Consider the following 19429-nt stretch of genomic DNA (forward strand, 5'->3'; position numbering starts at 1 on the left):
TCTTTTTCTGTGTTTCATCTTTTTCCCTGCTGGGTCTTTCATTGGCATTTTGAACTGTGGGCAAAATTATTTTCAAACACTGGCTCTTGTTCAATTCCCTCTTACCTGATTTTTTTTTTTTTTTTGAGATCTGCTTATGTTGGGTGAAGAGCCAGTAAAATAAAAATGGAAATTGCCTCCAAGGATCCTCCTCTTCCTTATTTGTTGATTCAAACTTTCCAGCTTAATTGGTTTCTTCTTTATTCCTTGTTGGCAGTGACCTTATAGACCTGAATGAAAGTGATGGTTTTCATTGCTTCTGGTATTTTGTTGCTAATTTGTTCATTAATTTACAGTGAAGGACTGATATATTACACACACACCCCCCATGCTTCCCCGTTAGTGTTGCCTTGATCTACTGAAGGGTAGCATTACCCTCAAGTGGGTTTTTGGGGGAAAAAAATAAATTGTGATTTTTTTATTTTTGCTGAAATGAATTTTGTGTTATTCTGAGTAAGCGAAGACCGTGGATGAAATCTTGGTATTTAATAATGTAATGCCAGAACCTCATGGCATAAAGTTTAGTAGCTAGACCAATATTTAAACTGTTGAGCAACGTTATTGCTCTACTAAACCTCGTCACTTCACACATCTCTCTGCAAGACCTACTTTTGCCTCAGGCTGTAAAGGGAAGATGAGATTTTATTATAAGTCTCCTGGATTAGGTACACAGGAACCACGTTGGTTGACATTGGCTTTGATATATATGAGCAAAAGTTTATATAGTCATTTTTGCTATGTTTCCATTCTAAAAGTTAATTAACTGATAAGATATAACCCTGGAGCATGGGCCTTCAAATAGGACAAGACAAAGGTTTAAAGAGAAATTGAGACAAAGGTCTGACGCGATGAATGATCTAGAAAAGGCAAAATATCACTGCAATATTTTAGAGAATCTCAGTTCTGCCTAGCCACACAGTCTTAATTTACTTGTCCATGCCATGTCAAACTTGCTCATAGAAACAAATTACTATGAAATCATGGTGTGCTGTATTTATACTTTCATTATAGCAACAGCAAGAGTTAGTTTCGCGAGTACAGCACATTGGTATGGAAAGTTCCCTTTCCTTTGGGCTTCTGATGAATTAAAAAGCCGTTATTTACTGTTTCTTTGAAATACACACTTAAAATTCCAAATACCAGTTCTCTTTTCTGAAAAGAAAATGTGATGTGAATCTCGATGGATTTTCAAAGTATTGAGATGGTTTTGCATTTAATTTTACTTCCTAAATAACGTATTCTAAAATAGAAGAAGTGATTACCACTTTGGGAAATTTTGGAAGCCCCTCTGATTATGTTTACTTGGTTTTAAGGGAAATGGTAGTGCTGGGCATAATTGGCCAAAGTCTTTGTTCGCTCTCCAGGGAAGAAAGGGTCAGATGTTCCTCTGGGCTTCGTGTCACTGAGGCAGCCTCAGGTCTGAGTCACTGATGTGCTCCTTAAGGACGCCCTCCGTGGCTGGCATGGACCTGCCTCTCCAGAGGTGAGCATAGGTCCTGATGCTGTGCGTGGACACTGAGGGCTTCTCAGAGCTGTGGAGGATGTTTCTGCTCTTACAGGAGGAGGAAGCTGATGATACGTACTTGTGGCTGAACCACTTTCAAATGAACCAGGAGAGGCATGCGCAGGAGATATAGAAGTAAGTGGTGGGTCCACTGTTGTGGCACTGGCAGAATATGAACAGCCACTTCCCCCAGAAGTGCCATCAGGTCACTGTCTCTTCTCTACGTTTTCATGGGCTCTTGTTTTCCTGATTTTTTTTTTTTTTTAAGAATATTTTTAAGAAGTCAGAAAAAATAATCATAAACTACTGTAAAATTTTATTCCAAGTTGCTTTCCAAAGATGACCTTCTTCTGCTTTAAGTGCTCCTCACTTAAAGCGTGATCTTATCTGATTTTATAATGACAGTTGGCAGAAACCTTCTGCATCAAGAAAGATTCACACTAGAGCAATTTTGTGGGAGAAACTGCTTTGAGCTCCAGTAAAGATGAACAAAACGTCACAGGTGAAAAGAGGGTATAAGATGAGAATCAAACTGGTGATTTGTTACAGCCAAGATTAAAATGGTTTGTACTGGAAAGACTGTAATGTAAGAAAACGTAGCGTAGTGTCCCAGTCAGCTCTACCCTCAGGTTAGCTAAAATGAAGCATATGAAGAATCGCTAAAAATACTAATAATCTTCCAGCAGGGTGGAAAGTATTTCAAAGTCTGATGCAATTTACTTTCTCTTGTATTAATTTGTTTTTATTGCATTTGATTGTTTTTTCTGTTAAACAAACCATAAATTATATGATCTGAAGCAATGGTAAAGAAATCACAATAGAGAACTTTTTGTGTCCAAATATTGTATCTGTTATACATGAACGATCCAGTGATCAATCAGTGTTTGGATTGTGTAATTGCTTTAGAAACAAATGCTTGCAAACAAATGCTTCATTCATAGATATTAAAAAGAAAGTGTAATAGGATCTGTTCTTTTCCTATTGAAATAAATGTGAGTTTTCCCATTGTTTCAGCAGGAATACAATCTGCTTTATAATCCCCACTTGATTGTAATAGTTTAGTGCAAATTTAAGGAGAGTAGCAGCAGCTAAATAAAAAATGTTTCTTTTTTTTCTGCCTGTAAGAAAGGAAGAGAAGATCATCATAAGAAAAATATAACGTACTGTAAGGTATCTCCCTTTGCATCTTCTCTGATCTTCTACCTTGTTTTTAAGAGATTAGAAGGGGAAAGCAAATGTTCCCTTTAGATCTGTTAGTTTCAAAAGAAAAATAGAAAGGAATGTGCTAGCAGTGAGAATAGTCTGAACAACAAACATAAGGAAAAATGAGTGTAATTATTTTTATTATTCTTAAGAGGCAAACCTATTGGAACTCCTGTGCTCACACAAAAAAGTTCATTTAGCGTGACCCAGGGGAAATACCAATTCTTATGGGAATCAGGGTCTTTTATACTCACTATATAGAAATATATCCTTCAGTATCTTGGACTGTTAGTCTCTTCTGGGGAATTCGGGGGGTTTTTTTTGGTTTTGTTTGTCTTTTTTTTTTTTCCTGCTAAAGAAAGGATGCCCTGAGGTAGGGTTTCTGTAAAACACTTTTCCCCCTCACACTAAGAATGTTTAGGAAGAAGTATAAAAAGCCTTTCTGTATGTATAATTTATACATTATGTATACATGTATAGAACTCCCACGCATCAGAGTGTGACTTTGCTTTTACTGGGATTCAAATCTGCGTACTTAGGTTTCCCACTGGGCAAATCTCCTGAAAGGCCCCAACCTTTGATTTCTCAAGGTTGTGTGTGGGAAATTTTTCACAATCTCTTTCTGCCTCTCTAACCTTTAATCTAAGTACAGTGTCTTTACTGTATTTAGGCTTCAATCTGAAGTACAGTATCTTTACTTTGTCTCACAAGGTAGATAATATTATACAATGGCTGAAAGATACTAATTTAGATAACATGAATTATTTGAGTATGCATTTTTATTAGCTTCGGTCAAAGTAGATTTAGTTGTTTTATCAGTTTTAGGATGGAGATGAGTAGCCAGACTTCAGACCTCAAAGCATTTAGTTTTAACTGTTCTTTACTGTAGAAAAGTGATAGTTGAAGTGGAAAGTTTTATGCAGGACCATGTTTGCAAAATCCATTGGTACTTCAGAAAAATTTAACAGCAGTATCTATGAGTGGAATATAGAAATTGATCAGGGGTTTTCCAAATTTCCATGTTACTACTTTCTGAATTGTAGTTTTGGATTTTGATAAAGATGACAAGTCTGTATGCTGTAAAATGCCATGGTGGTCTGAATTCTGGAAAAGCATTGTTAATTAAAAATACAAATAAATAGAGGAGACCACATTCTGGTCTTATTTTACACCAGTCCAAATCTGCATGGCTTTACTTAGGTGTAATGGTGTAAACAGCATCATGCGGGCGGTACTGTCGGGGAGGAATTGATAATTTCAGACAAAATTGTTTATTCTCCCTTAAATGTTAGCTGTGAGCCAGGCAGTGAGCAAATACAGATTTTGAAGAAAATGCGATGGATCCACCCCAACAGGCATCAGGCTGCCACATAACCCCTTGTTGTAATGAGGAGATCTATGCAACAGCAGGTTAATTTGTGCTGTCTTACTCGGGGCTTTGGAGCAGGCCTGGTAGGGCAGGGTTTGGGCATTAACAACAGAATTAAACTGGCCAAGAGCAGCGAGGAGTTTTGAGTGGCAAAATGAGAAGAGCCAGAGCTGAGGAGGAAGGGTAGATTAAAATCTTTAGGTGTTACCTTGGACCCTAATGTTTTAAATATAATGGGGTAGTTGTAAATATGTCAGCTTGTTAGTGTTATGTTCTTGATTTAGTATCTGCACTTCACTTTAAAGGGATAGATGCAGTGAAATGGCAGAGTGCCTGCCTTCCAGAGCAAGATTTTCAAATGTATTTTCCTACACCAACATAATGCAATGTTTTTGAATGCCCAGTTATCTGAAAGATGATATGCATGGATAATTTTATCAAACCTAATACCAAAAATATCCAGACTGAAGTGGACTTTTGGCTGGACAAGTTTACAGGGCTGTCTTCTGAGACCTTCCTAAGGTTGGGTTTGCCGTGTAACTTGGCTGTAGTGTCGAGCTCTCTACTGCTGTCGTGGTAGATGACTATGGGGTGCTACCAAAACCTGGACCTGGCTGGAATAAAACAGGGTGCATGAGATTTTAAATTAATCCAGCTACCACTAAAACCACTGGTAAGTGAATGTATAACTTGAGGCAGAGCTTTCAAAAAAAAAGTCAGTGCTTTCTTAATCAGCTACGTGATTTTCCAACTTGAGGTACTAAGTGATTTTCCAACTTGAGTTACTAGAAATACTGTAAAGTTGTGTTTGTTTTCAATTTTCTCTCTCTTGTGTTATTTGGCATGTTTGATTCTCTTTATTTACTGTGGCCTCAATGTGTGTATATGTAACAGGATATCTTAGTTTTATTTTCAAGTTGTACAATAAATAATTCATCTTAAATATAACTTGATGATAGGTGCTACTGATAAATTGAACTCGAGTAATTTTAGTAATTGTGGGCCACAGAAAGAGGAAAAAAAGGAAGCATATTTTTGTATTTTTTTATGTTCTCTGAAAGGAGCAGAAGCATAATTTCTATCATTAATCATCAAATACACTTCCATTGATTTTCTTTTTAATAGAAAATGAAAGTAAAAGCAATTCAAAACCTATAATAATGTTAGGAAAAAAAGGGAAAAATTGCGAAAGATTCCTTAGACTGATTGCATAATGTAGAAGCACTCAGATTGCAGTTATTCTCTGGCTAAAGTAAATTTGAAACATTAAAAAATCATATTATTTTGTCTTTCTAGCCAGGCAGAGTGTGAACCACTTGCAATAAGAAAACACTTTTATTAAAATGAAAATGGTGCTAGACATTAATGTATCAATCCCGTGTTCTGCATTCAGTGTGTGGGTGGGAGGAGGAATGGGCTTTATAGCAATGTATATTTCTCTCCTACTTCTCCTTAAACAGTGGGCAGTCTTGGTTCACAGCTAAGGAAGCATTAAAACATCAAGTCTCCCAGCTTGGCAAAATTGACACGTACAGCTCAATTCTTTCAGTGATTTAAATCATATTCCCAACCAAATAATCGATAACCTCATCCATAAGTATCAAAGAAAAATTGTACTCTAAGAAGTTATTTTAAATAGAACAGAGGTGAGTCCAGTTTAAGGCATTAAATGACAGAAGTCAGCCTGCACTGATTTTACTGGGTTTAATATGCAGCCCTGGACATATCTAATCCCTTTCAGACAAACTGCTCTGTTCTCATGCTCGTGCTGTGGTGCTGGCTGAGAGGCTCTGAGCCGTGAAGAGTGAACGGTCTGGGAGGGACGTGTGCCTCTGGTATGCAGACCTTGTCTACAGACCTCTTTATCCCCTTCCGTCTGGTGAATGCCGATGACACGTAGTCGCAGGGAAGCTCTACGGTTGGGTCAAACACATGGACGTGGGGACGGCTGCCCCGGCCGGGGCATGGCTGTGGCTGCGCTGGAGGTGACCTCCCACTAGGCTGAGCCCCAGAAAGCTGCAGCTGGGGCTGTCCTTCTTCTGGGGCTCCTGTACCTAGATGAACCTGTCTTTTTTCCCCACGTACAGGTCTTATTGTGGGAAGGCTGCAGAGAGAAACCAACCCAAACTGCAGCTACACTGGAGATAGATCTTTACAGTTTTGCCTGCTTTTTTTTCTTCCCTTCTAATTCTATCCCAAACTTCTCCCTTTCCCCTGTTGCAGTCTCTTCTCCATGCTAATGCTCTGTACCCAACTTTTCCACCCAGTTCTTCCCTGACCCCTTTTCATGCAAATCATTTCAGTTGCTTTCCTTTATCTTTTCTGTTGATATTTACCATCTTTATTGCTTCCCAACCTCATCTCAGGCTCCTCTTGTTTGTTTATGGTGCACGTTGGTTGGGGTCTGTGTTTATTCAGCACTCTGCTCCACGGCATTTGTTAGCCCTTTAGCACTACTGTCAATATCATTAATAATTGCAAAATGGGAAACTGGTGATCTCAGAGCCAGTTTCCCTGCTGCATAACTAGTTGTTCCAGCTCTTCCTCAGTTATTTCTACTAGATTTGTGTCTGCGATGTCCTTCCTGGCATCATTTGTTCTTTTCCTCTGACTTATTTTTAATGGTTATCTTATGGTTTGCTTCTGTAAGTCCAAACTTTGGATGCATTTCACTTCACTGCAGGGAGTGCTGCTGCACCCAAGGAGGGGGTCACAGTGGTGAACTTAAGTGTGTACTTTTATTCTTACAGAATCAGGGCCTTAGACTTACACCTGAGTCTCAGCAAAGCCTTATCTTATGTCTTCTGTTATGTCTGCTTCCGGTCTCCTTCTATAATGAGGGGTTGTGTTAACATACCAAGAATAACATAAATGTTCCACCTGGGGTTTTGGAGAAACTTGTTGTAAGTATGAAGGATCATCAATGCAGAAAATAAATGAGGTCATCATGAGTTACGAGACTGTGCTTATAGTCAGCAAGTCTGGATCCTTAAAGTTATTTTCTTCTTTTTTTCTAACGTAGTATCCCTGAACTCCTTTTTCACTTATCATTAGTGACATGTGTAAGAAATGGTATGTTATCTTGTTACATTGAAGGGTAATGAGAATAATTATGCAACACAAAATGAGAATATTTCTGAACATTGAGAAGGTAAACAGCTAAATTAAAATAATACCCTTGACTTTACATGCTGGCGTTGATTTTTCACACATTCTTAGAATTTGAAGCCAGAGAAGATTCGTGTCTACACGTGTCTACACATCTTGGATGTTAGACTTCTTGCCTAGCCTCATAGGTCATCCTGTTGTTCCTGTACTAAGTCCAATCATTTGATTTGCACTACCACATAGCTTTAGTTTTAGTGTTTGGCCTGAGTGTACCTTCCTGGAATTATCAGTCATTGTTTTCAGATGTTCTGATGACATTTAATTCCAGAGTTTTGAAACCACTAATTTAGGTTTCCCATATTGAAGTGCCATGGTACAATATAATTTTACTGTTGGTAGTTGATATTCTCAGTCTTCAGCTTTTTACCCTTTGGAAACTGTTGAAATGCATTTTTAAAGGAGAATTGATTATAACTTTTGTAAATGAATGTGATTACCGAGACTGTCTGTAATTGGATTTGTACTTAAGAGGAACTATATAGGAACTATATTTATGTTATCTTTCCTTATTGGATGCAATCCTATGCCTATAATATTTCTTCCTCTCCTTTTGTTAGGACCGTCTGTAGTACTTTTCAAGTCAGGCATGTGCCTACTGAGAGCCCTTGAGTTACCCCAGTTTGATGCTGACATGCTGCTTTGGTGGTGATGTAACATCATTTAAGGATGCATTCAGTGCCTCTGCAATTTGACAGCATACAAACATTTGATTTCACCATGTAAAAGTTTATAGAAGTGTCTGCTATTTACTTTTAATTTAAGATAAAAGTAGTTAAAGAATATAGCTTCCATATGCTTCCACGTGCCATATGCTAAGATGATGGCATACAAACATACTCTTGTGGCTCTAAATATAAAACCAGAAGACAGAGACTGTCGTACTGAATATCCCATTAGTGGTCCTTGTTCAGTATCCTGACAGGAACCAGTACCAGCATAAAGGGAAATTTCCTCCCCGTGCTGTACATTTAGCACTTGACTTATGCCTTGAAGTAAAACGGTTGCATCTGCAGCTATTTTCATTGCTCATTTTGAGCACTAACTTTTGTTGGCACCTTAACAGGTGTATCCACTCTGTCTGTTAAACAATTCCAGCCCTGCCCTGAAAAAAAGATCTTTTCTTTTAGCATTTTAAACCTGGTTACCTTTCAGTTTAATTCATGATCTTGTTTTTATCGTTATAAGAGAAGGTGTAATTTTTTTTTTTTTTTTTGAGTCAGCCGTCGTTTTATATCAACAGAACTGCATTAAATTCTCATCCCACAGCTTGGCCCCAAGTGTTTAATTCCAGTTTGGTGGCGTTGACTGGTGGTAATAAGAAAGAATAGCAGGACTTCAAAAGGAAATTCTGCATTTCCCCTCTTTGTGGGAATCAATATTATAATTCGAAACCCTTTATCTGGTAGTGTCCTGTTATTAGCTGTTTCTATTCATATGTTTGTGTCCATTTTAAATGCTGCAGAGACAGTAGAAATCACACATTATGTCTAGGAGGGATTTATTGTTACTATGTGATTATTTTTTTTTCTCAGTGCATAGGGCTGCAAATGGACTGCATTTGCCCTCTGGTGGTATCCCACTTAAAAAAAAACAATGAGATGTTGACATAGCAGAAATGGCTTTGCGGTATGAGTTTATTTAAAACCATTGTGACAGAACTGAGGATTACAGGGAAATATTTTTTATGCAACATAAACCACACATGAGCCAAACCAATCAGTAGTTTGAAACCACCAAGGATAAATAATTTTACTAACTTTCCTGAAGGTCCACTGAGAATAAATTTGCCTCATTCTGTTTCCAGAAGTGCCTGTATTTGAAAATATTTTTCTCTTAAAAGTTAAAGCTAACTTAACTGGAAAATAAGTTTGCAGCAGGCAGAAATGAGGTGACTAGTTCCTGAACAAACCACTGGAGTGGATCCGTCAGCTCTGCTGCTTCCTGTCTGGCCCTTCTCAATCCATTAAAATGTCCTGATGGGCTTTTGTTTTGTTATTAAATTTATTTTAGCAGTTCATGCTGCTCACCTCAAGTGTAGTTGTAAGCATGTAGCAGAAATCCTGCCATTTCTTATGACTGACATGCTGTAAAGATCAGGCCCATTAAGCTCAGGCTTTTCGAGATAATTCAGTTCAAACTGAAGAAGTCATGCATTGGCATCATCTTTGAAGATGTGTGCAGACTCTTGAGTGGAAATGAGTTGCTTCCCTAATATGACTGAAATGCACTGTACTGCTTAGGCCAATCCGAGGAGGTAAGGGGGTTTGGTGTGTAAGGGTACCAGTTGTTCATGGCTGGCATTTTATTTTGTGTGTGTAAAACAAGAAGTGCCTGCTCTCCCAGCAAAATGATGCAGCACCAGTTGGGTCACCAAAGAGGTGCTCATCTGGGCCCACCAGTTTGGTAATAACACCGTTGGCATTGATAAGTGCAAAAGTCCAGGAGAATGGGAAGCAAGCGGGATGTTTCCTCTTTAGGAAGTATTTTAGGCATCATAAAAAGCTTTTCTGATTCCTTCTCTTTGGCTGCTGCCTTCTCTCCTTGCTGACACTGAAGCTTTGTTGCTCTGTCAGGAATGACCGGATTGAGCTACCAGGATCTGCACTTACAAAAATTCCTGAAGCAGAGAAGAAAAGCAATTCTGTATTTTCAAGCACCTGCCTGTCCCTAATCACCTCACAGGAGATAGTCCTCCTCTCCTCCTTTTAGGTCTTATGTCTCTTACTAGACTATCCATTATATTTTCTTCTTTTCAACTCCTTCCTGTTTCCGTGCTTGTACATGTATAATCCACTATATTATTTGTTGTTTTAATTTAACTTTCCTCTACCCACGTTTACTATTGCCACTGATTTCTTTAAGCTCCATGATGTCTGTCAAATATTTGCCCTGATCTCATATGTCCTTATATATCCATCACTTTTAGCATCTAAATAGGCTCAGCGAACAAGTGAATTATTTGTATGTTTAAAATTAAGGACATTTGTGCAGAAGATTGGGCCATTAGATAATAACTCATTGCAGCACGGAGCCTCTGGTTTAACATCGACATTTAGAAGTTCCATCACTTGTGCTGCCATTATTAAATGTCAGGAATGAATTGTGGTCTTCTGTCAGACAGTAGTAAACATTGCAACGTGATGGTTTATTATGCAATTGCAAATAGTGCTTCACGGGGCTGGCAGCGTAGGATATTGTTCACTTCCCTGCAGATGCTAGCGGTTGTAGCAATGCTGAGATGGTTTGCATACACTTGGCCACACTTCACGTGGACACATTTGCGTTGCCAAATCTTTGGTGTCCTTGCTAAAGGTAATGAGGCTACACAGACCTTGGGCATCAGAGTCTATTACTTGTTTAACCTTCCTGAAGAGGGCAATTACCCCGCTTTCCCGTACAGAGTGGTGACCTGTGTCCTCGCGCTCTTGTAATTGAGAAGGGGAACGGCTCTGAGTTTCTGACTGCCAGAGTTGAGAGATAGGAAGGGTCACAAGGATTGAAAGTGAAAGGCAAGGATCAGCAATTTAGAGGTAGTTATTAATATGCTGATTTACTGTCACTTGAGTCTAAAGAGACTTTTAACAATTGCTTGCCTTCTGCATGCTCTTCAAAATGCTGATTTTTTCCTTAGAAATCTAATTACATTTTAATAAGATTTTTTTTTATTTCCAGGTGGTTGCCAACCCATGCCTTGCTCCCATAGAGTACTGTAGTTAAAAACCAAAAATCATGTGTATTCATTGCAAAGTTACACCCCGGTAAATCCTTTAACTGTAAGAAAACAGAGAGTTATTTTTCTGTTTTGATTCATGCAATCCTAGTTACATTAAGTGCTGGCAACAAGGAAAAATATTTGCAGCCTCAAAAACCTGAATTATTTAGGAATCTTCATAAAATAATATCACAGGTTGTTAAAGTAAAATAATAAAATCTGAATTAAATTATTTCATCTTCTGTAGGTTTATGATACAATGTGTGGACTTGCCTGAAATCAGAGAGCCTGACATGACTAAACTCTTGGGGCCAAATTCAATTCCTAACTCTGTCCCTGACTTTATTATTTTAATCAAGTCACGACCTATCTTTGCTTTGGTTCACTTACAATGCAGGATATAAAAAGCCTATAATCTTGAAGGTTTTGTGAGAATTAATTATTATTAATGAAATGAAAGACTCCGTGATGTGCAGGCTATTTTTATTTATTATAATTACTTATTATTAATTCATTGAAACTTTAGCAAGTTTTATTATAGGCTTCTTGTACTCAGATATATACAGTAATACTTTTGTCCTCCATCATGGCTATACAGTGCCATTATCCACCCTGAAAAATTAATCATTATAGTCCAAAAAAGGACAAGGGTGTTGAAGGAAAAGGGCATTGACCTGTAATAAAACTGGGGGGAAATCAGTTCACCTAAGTCCTGGGCTGTGCTCTTGCAAACCCCTTTTGACTCTTGCCTGGCCCCAAAGGCATCTAAGTCCAAATTCAGAGACCTCAGCCCCATCCCGGCCCTGTGCCTATCATCTCCTATTGCCATGGCCCAGTCTTAAAGACCTGGCAGAGCTTTGGGCAGGGGACCAGAGAAACGCATCGCATTTGAATGTGGGCTGCAGCCTCGATAGTGCTGTGTGTGGAGGTAAAGCTCGGTGTGTGCGCAAGTGCTCTGCCTCTGCCCGTGTGCGAAGGCACTTCAGGTCGGATGGAGCTCGGCAGAGTGATGCCGTCCTCAGCTAAGACCTACGGAGCAGTTGGTTTTTGTGTTTTTTTCTCTTAATGGATCCATTCAGTAGCGCTCTTATAGCGAGCTATCGTGCACCATAAAAGCAGGTTATCTAGCAAAGTGCCGTGGCTGCAGCCCCTATCATGGCCACAGGCTGAACTCTCATGCCCTTCCTCCTAAACATCTCCATTTATACAAGACATTCAAAGGTTCAGATGGCCAGAGAGCGGGAGAGCACAAGGGGTAGCACAATATTTAGGGAACTCGGTTTGGAGGGGGCAGACCTGGTATTTACACCTTGCTGCAAGAAGCATTTAGCTGTAGCATCTGTGGCTCAGATAGAGCAGAGGTCACCATTCTGTATGGGAAAGCTGCTCAGACAGTTGTTCCCTTCATCTGAAATATGGAAAAGATGGAAGTTTTGGAGAAGGACGCTTTTTTTAATTTTTTTTTCCCCACTTTGAAGCAGTTTCAATTCCATGTATAGTGTGTGCATCACAGCGTGGGGATCCTGGCCTCGACCAAATATGCTTTATGGCACATAGCCACAGTATTACATCTTTTCTTGTTTGGTCGTAGAATGTATCATTGGTTAAACTGTTGCCCCAATCCTTAAAATGATGGCCTCCTTGAGAATGTTGAATTTATATCATCATTTAGATAACATACTGCTCAAATAAGAATGTGTCTTTATGGTTTTGTGAAGCTTCTAGCACATCTTTGAGTGACACATGAATAATGACCTAAAAATAAATCAGCTTTATCCTGTTAATCCAGAGAAGTGAATCTTGCATAGAACACAAGTACTGCCTGCATAGAGTATAATACAATTTATATAAGACTATAAAGATTTCTGTACCTTTACTTTTCAGCTGTTACGTGCCTGTCAGAGCACGACGACTCTGCCGATGTCAGTGACTGCCTGCGGTGGGCAGGAGCTATGCCACCTCTTGTTCAGGAGTGTCTCGTTCCCTGCAAAGATGACTGCACATTTACCCCCTGGTCTAAATTTACAGCATGCTCGTTTGACTGTGAATCAACTAGAAGTAGGAGACGGTCACTCACAGGTATAATCTTTTATAGTATTTATCTGATGGTGATACTCGTGAATAATGTTTCTCAGATGTTGGTGGGCTGGCATTGGGGTTTTGGGAAAATCCAGGCAGAATAGTTATCATCCTTAATTGATTTTTGATCTGAGACTCATTGTTGCCTGCTTTACGCACACGCATTTTGGTATGAGAATAGTGCAGAAAAACTCAGTGGGGGAAGGCCATTTTTAGGCAGAAACCAAATAAAACAGTGACTATGCATTGTGCAAGTTTATCTGACCTATTAATCTGGGAAGCATGCAACAAATGTGTATACAAGGATAAAAATCACTGTGTTTTTCTGTTTAAGATTGTTGAAATCTGGATGCAGTTTAAAGCTGGGAATTTTGTGCTCAGCAGTATCCAGTAGTTCACCAGAGCAAACTAATATCATGAATAAAGAAAAACCAGTATCGTTAAAACAGTTTTGTTTGATCTTTTATATGTATTCATTAAACACTCTAGTTCAAACCATTTCACAGAGCAGTCTCCCATACTTGCTGTTGTGGTTTGTTATATTATTTGAATGCTGATCAAACTTTAAAACTGTGTAACATTAATAGTTTGGAGCCACTTGTTTTGTTAGGAGTTGTCTTACTCTCCCCTGCCAGACACATAGCCAAATCAAATAAAAATGAATTCTACTGTTTTCAGAAGGTTTACAAGAAATTTACTGTTATTGTTATCCTGAACACTCGCATCTTTCCATATTTCTGTGTTGTGCTTGAGAGCTGTGGTGCAGCTGGCCTGAGTTTGCTCTGTTAATAGAGGTGAAACTTCAAAGACTTCTACTATGGAGTAAATTACTAACATTGCTGTAAAAATATCCACTGTGATAATGCCTGGGAACTGGATGGCAGCAAAGTATGGTGGCTACCACTGCTCCTTTCTTCTGTGTTCATTGGTACCTGGCTGCACGGCTATCTTGTTATTCAGTTTGTTACTGTTGGAATGATCCAAGTTTTTAGTAACTAACAATTACAATATACAGACATAATAGCTTCAAGCTGCCATTCATGAGCATAGCTCATTAAAGGATAAAGATTTCTCCTTTACATAAAAATCATTATTATAAAATACTCTATTGTTTCTGTCAAAAGAGCGTAGTCTAAAATGTTCTCTGTATCAATGCCTGTATGTTCATAATAGTAGAAATCCTCTATCCCTATCGGAACAATAGGTGCCTGATCTTATAGAAAATATGATACTGTAAGAAATAAGTGAATACTTACTTCCAGGTAGTTTTAAATCTGAATTTTCTTTATGAACACGTGTGCAAGTTACACAACAGTGTGGTCTTACCTATCCCGTTTCTTACTCTGTTCTACATCAGACATAGATCTGTTCAAATAAGTGGACCAAAAATGCTTTCTGATATTCAGGTTTGGATGGCTTGTCTCCTCACCCGCACTGCATTTGTGACCAAACACCACCGGTCTCTCCCATACAACCTTGCTGGGTTCCCTTCCTCCCGCCAGGAAGGAGCTCGTGATCTCAGCCCACTCCCAGCAAAGGTGTTCGGAAAAGCAAGTGGTGAACATGCAGCGGGTGGCCCAGGTGGTGCTGGGGTGGGGACGGCACAACAGCACAGAGAGCAGCGAGGGAGGACCTAATCAGGCATCGGGTTTGGTTTGACCACATTTCAAAAGGGGAGGTCGACGAGATTAGTGCTGACCTGTATTTGCATAGAACTTCATGAAAATTGGAGCTGGCCAAAAGTCTTGAAAAAATCTCATCCATGTGAACTCAGTCCAAAGATTTAAGGAAAGTGCTATTTTGGGAAGTACTTTATGGTGTTAAAAGAGTCCTTTATCCATTTGTATTTCACCTTTCGGTAAGCACGCATGAATTGTACCTCCTTGTTCATCAGTGTGTGTGTCTATGCTCAAGTGAATGCTTCGGCTTCATTATAAGAGATCATTAACAATGTCATTTACTGGGGATCTGCTAATTGTTTGCTAAGTATTTGCTTGCCTCCCACTCAGTTTTTAATAGTATTATTCATTTTACTTAGTAAGTAATCATAGACTCTACATATAAAATTAGTCATTACTTAGGAAGCAAAAGACTTATTACAGAACATATCAAAATTCAAAGTCATTATAATGAAAACACAGTTTTTAGTAACTCTTCAGTTAATTAATACAGTCAGTTAATTCACTGTGCTATGGATACAATGCATTTTCTGTAGGAAGGTGTATTTTAATGTTTCCTATAATTTTTATGTACAGTATGTACTACCTGATAATATTTAATATATATGGTATTTGTTAGTGTTCAGAAATTTAATTTTAAAAAGAAAATGCTATTTAATTGAAGGATTTATGTCCTTGAAAATTATGGAGATAGTATTTTTAACAGTAATTTTTAAAGCAGTCTGTGAAGATCATAGAAATATCACCATCACTAATTCTAAAACTACTTGTTTGTGAAGAGTATGGGATGAATACCACTTTTGCCCTCAAAATAGGGCTTTCATAGCAACTTCATTAGAGAGAAGATTCCTACAAAACAGATGGCAGGGCAAGTTGGAAAAAAAGTGTTGTATAAGTGTGAGATTATTAGCATCTTTACCTGTGTCTGATGCGCTTCATGTAATAATGGCAAAACATGGGCAAGTCCCAAATTCCCACGCTTGCTAATAACGCAGAACATACAGCTGCTGTACATATACACTGAGCTTGTGGCTTCTGTCAGCTCGTCAAACATAAAATGCTGAAAATGCCACTAGAGAGCTCCCAATCTATTTAAAGCCTTTTAAAAGACTTTCCTTTAAGTATATGGAGTTGTACCTCTTATACCTTACCTGAATATGCTCATAAATATATATATAAAAATATAAAGACGTTGGCACTATTTGATTTCTTTGTGTTTATTATCCCTTTGTGCTGGCAAACTTTACGTTCCCCAGAACTCTGGAAATACAGTTTTGAAAGAGCTGAGGCTTGAAGGATAGTGATACTAAGGGTCTGCAATTGGTGCCCTTCTCTTTGGAGGTACATGCGTGTATGCAAACAGGTATTGGTGGCAGCCAGCTTGTGCTCCGGGTGACGTGTGGTGAAATGACTATTGGTTACAGACTAGAAAGAGGGTTGTTGGGTTATATAACTTATTTTTTGTTTTTAGTATCTTATTTGTGCGCAATACCAAAGAGAAAACATTTCTTTTGGGATCAAAGCATTAAAAACTTCTTGCAGAAGTATTTTTAGCGCATCCAAAATCCCCAAGGCACATTTTGAAGATGGGATATAGATGCGGTTTGTTAGTGAAGAGGAATTCTCCTCTTCTGTGCAGATGCCAAATGCAGACGCTCCTGAGCTCAGCCAGCATAAAGATTGCTCCATGTCACGTTGGCTAACCCATGCCAAGAAAAGCATTGATTTTATCTTTAGAGGCTCTATACAGGCCTTTGTCCCCTGGGGCAGCTGTAGGGATGCAGGGAGCATGAATTCTGTTCTTTACATTATCTCTCCTTGTACTGGGGACGTCTTCTTATGCCTAGAAGTCCTTCAGGAACAGGGCATGGAGAGTGCAGCTGCAGAGGGCTGTGCCACAGGTTTATTTGAATGCTTCTGCTTTGTGAAGCTACTGAAAGGTCTGTAAAGAGCCTTCTTTTAAAACCCGTTGAAAGAAGAGAGCAAAAGAAAACATTAAACCAAATCCAATGATTGAAATGCTTTCCAGCCCTAATAATTTACTGAGGATTATCTTTTCTGTTTTCTTCGAAGTGTGGTTTGTGTGCAGAGTGCATCTTTAACTAATTTGTAAAGTAGCCTCAAAGAAGAAGTTATGGCTAATGTAGAGTCCTCTGAAGTTGTCCTAGCAACCATTGATTGCGAGCAAATAGAGACAAAACAATCAATTTATTTTCATCAGATAATTAGAGAAAATGATATTATATAAAATTACAAAGCATTTTCCGGGCAGACCGCTAGTAGAGTAAGACTTTGCATTTTGCTCCTTGCCCTACCCATCAAAACAGTATTTCCAAGTTCTCTGGTTGCCCCTGGAGATAAATACGTTGTCCTTGCACTCCAGAGCACTGGCAGCAGCTAATAGTTGCTTCGGAAATGTTTCTGGATATTAACATTCAGATTGTCTAGGTTCTAATGTGTTGAATTCATGCAAGTATAAATAATATGACGTGTTGTTATCAAAAGTAGCAGATGTTAAGCTAACAAACAGATTTCTGTGGTTGGAACAGGGCGAAGCAGAAAGCGAGACAAATGCCAGAATACAGAAGTTTATCCTCAAGTTGAAACAGAGCTGTGCCCCTGCGAGGTGTTTACCTCCCAGCCCCACGGAAACTGGTCTGACTGCATTATTGGAGGAGGTACATCTGAGCCGCATTTGGGAATGAGGTCCCACAGAGATACCAAGGAGTGTGGCGAGGGTGTACGACTGCGAGCTATTGCCTGTTACGATAAGACCGGCAGACTCGTGGAACCATCTCGCTGTAGCAGTTCAGGTAAGATTTAAAAAAAGTGCACAATGCGTGTAAATAGCCCTGATGCTGAGCACAGTTATCCACTCAGTGGTTCATTTTGGAGCCCGTCGTAGGTGTGTACCTGTGTACTTGCTGGAACAGCTTTCACAAGGTTGCTGTGAGTGTTGAACACTGTTCTTCGAATATCTTCTTTTTGCTCTTAATACTGAGGTTTTCCTCAGTATTAGGGTCTGCTGGCTTTTCTACAATGGAAATGAAGAAGAGGGCTGAAGTTGGCTATGCTGTCAGAATACCAGAGACATTTCTTTTATTTTTCTGAAAATCCCATAGATGTATAAGCTTAGGAGAAGGCATATTTCAATCAGCATTTTGTTTGAACGTATATCCTACTTCAGCTTTTACTTGTTTAGAAATTATTATTCCTTTTCACTATATTTGGAGGTTTGTATGGTTGTTTTCAATGAAGGAATCGGGAATTTTCTCGAGATAATCGTATTTCATTACAAACACCCTGTGATGTCACCTGCTGTTGCTCATGCCAAGTACACATGACTTCAGCAGCCAGTGGTCTCCTTGCAATTTTGTGCCAGTCTCAAGCTCAAGTTGATATACGTATATTCATTCCAGTGTCACTGCTTGCTGGGGCTCTGGGCTGTAATTCTGTCCACTTATATTTCACATATAATCAAGTAGCCTGTATCACACAGAAGTAGGGCAGAATTAGAAGTAGAGCAAGCAGGAAATGTCATTCAATCCAGATAGTTTCTCCCAGTTTCCATGATTTGCAGTTCCTTGCAATCATTACGCTAAATCAATTTGCAGATAAAAGCCCTTATCTTAGGGGCAAATTCCTTACCCATGCTGCCCCCAAACCACTAATGGTTTCTGACTTATAGTCAAAAAGCTTAGGACACCACACAGTGTGATGTAGCAGGTTGGAAGACTGCTGGTGAGCTATATGATGGGAGAGGGAGAAATGATGTCTCAGAAGGAGATTAAGTAATACAGTGGGAACCATTAGCGTTCCTGAGTATATAAGGGAGAAGAGAAAGAAGTGGGGCTGCTCTACAGAGGGTCTTCAGGATGAGGATCAGCAGCCTGAGCTGCATGTAATAAAAGGAAAAAAACCCCACCCTAATGAAGTGATTGAGTCCTGGAGTGAATTCCTCTCACAGCTGTTGATGGCTGTTCCAGCTGGCTGCACGGATTCATAAAGCAGCTTTCCGTGGTTTGTGTTTCAACAATGTGCTGTTGTACCAATTGATTATGCCTCTGTGGCCCATGAAGGAGGAATGCTATACGTTTCCCCCACAACATTACCTTTTCTTCTGTAAAAAGGGAGCTGTTGGGTTTTGAAAGGTGGGTTTGCCTGTGCCATGACTTGCTCTTTTGAAAAACTCAAGGTTTTTATCACTATTAAAAAGAGGAGGTTGTCTATGCGTGGGGCTTTTCTGAATAACCTTGAAGCCTGTTTCCTGTCAGTGATATTTATGTGGCATTTTTAATGGTCTGGCTTCTCTTAGGGAGGTAGTAGGGAGTGGTAGCTCAAGGGTATTATTGTTACCTTTCTTGTCTTCAGCTTTTTATCTGAGCAGATATGATTGCAATGTGGCCCCGGCACAGGACCCGTATCAGAGGCCAGAGGGGTGGTCAGTACCGTACAGCAGAGCCCTGTCGTATGCCCTTCCTCCTGCGCTCTGCTTACAGAGTGCTCTGAAGACCTTTAGGTTTGGAAGCGGGATGTAAAGGAGGGGTGAAACGTTCCCACCTTCTGGGTGCCCCATATAAGTTCCCCGAAGGGTGAACTATTAATCTCCAGCCAGACCCCTATTTAATACCCAGGATGTATAAGCTCCTAATTGCTACCCAGTGTTGAACACCTTC

At 39.3% G+C, this 19429-nt stretch overlaps 1 protein-coding gene across 1 annotated transcript in view; it reads left to right on the forward strand.

The window, feature by feature from the left end:
* The window catches only part of THSD7B (thrombospondin type 1 domain containing 7B), a 334900-nt gene that overhangs the window by 214814 nt on the left and 100657 nt on the right, over window positions 1-19429 (forward strand). The window contains exons 14-15 of the mRNA XM_075028934.1: window positions 12880-13074; window positions 17303-17566. Of these exons, the coding sequence (XP_074885035.1) occupies window positions 12880-13074; window positions 17303-17566 (459 nt within the window). The remainder of the gene's footprint in view (window positions 1-12879; window positions 13075-17302; window positions 17567-19429) is intronic.

This window comes from Buteo buteo, chromosome 5, assembly GCF_964188355.1.
Source record: "Buteo buteo chromosome 5, bButBut1.hap1.1, whole genome shotgun sequence".
In the NCBI taxonomy this organism is placed as follows: domain Eukaryota; kingdom Metazoa; phylum Chordata; class Aves; order Accipitriformes; family Accipitridae; genus Buteo; species Buteo buteo.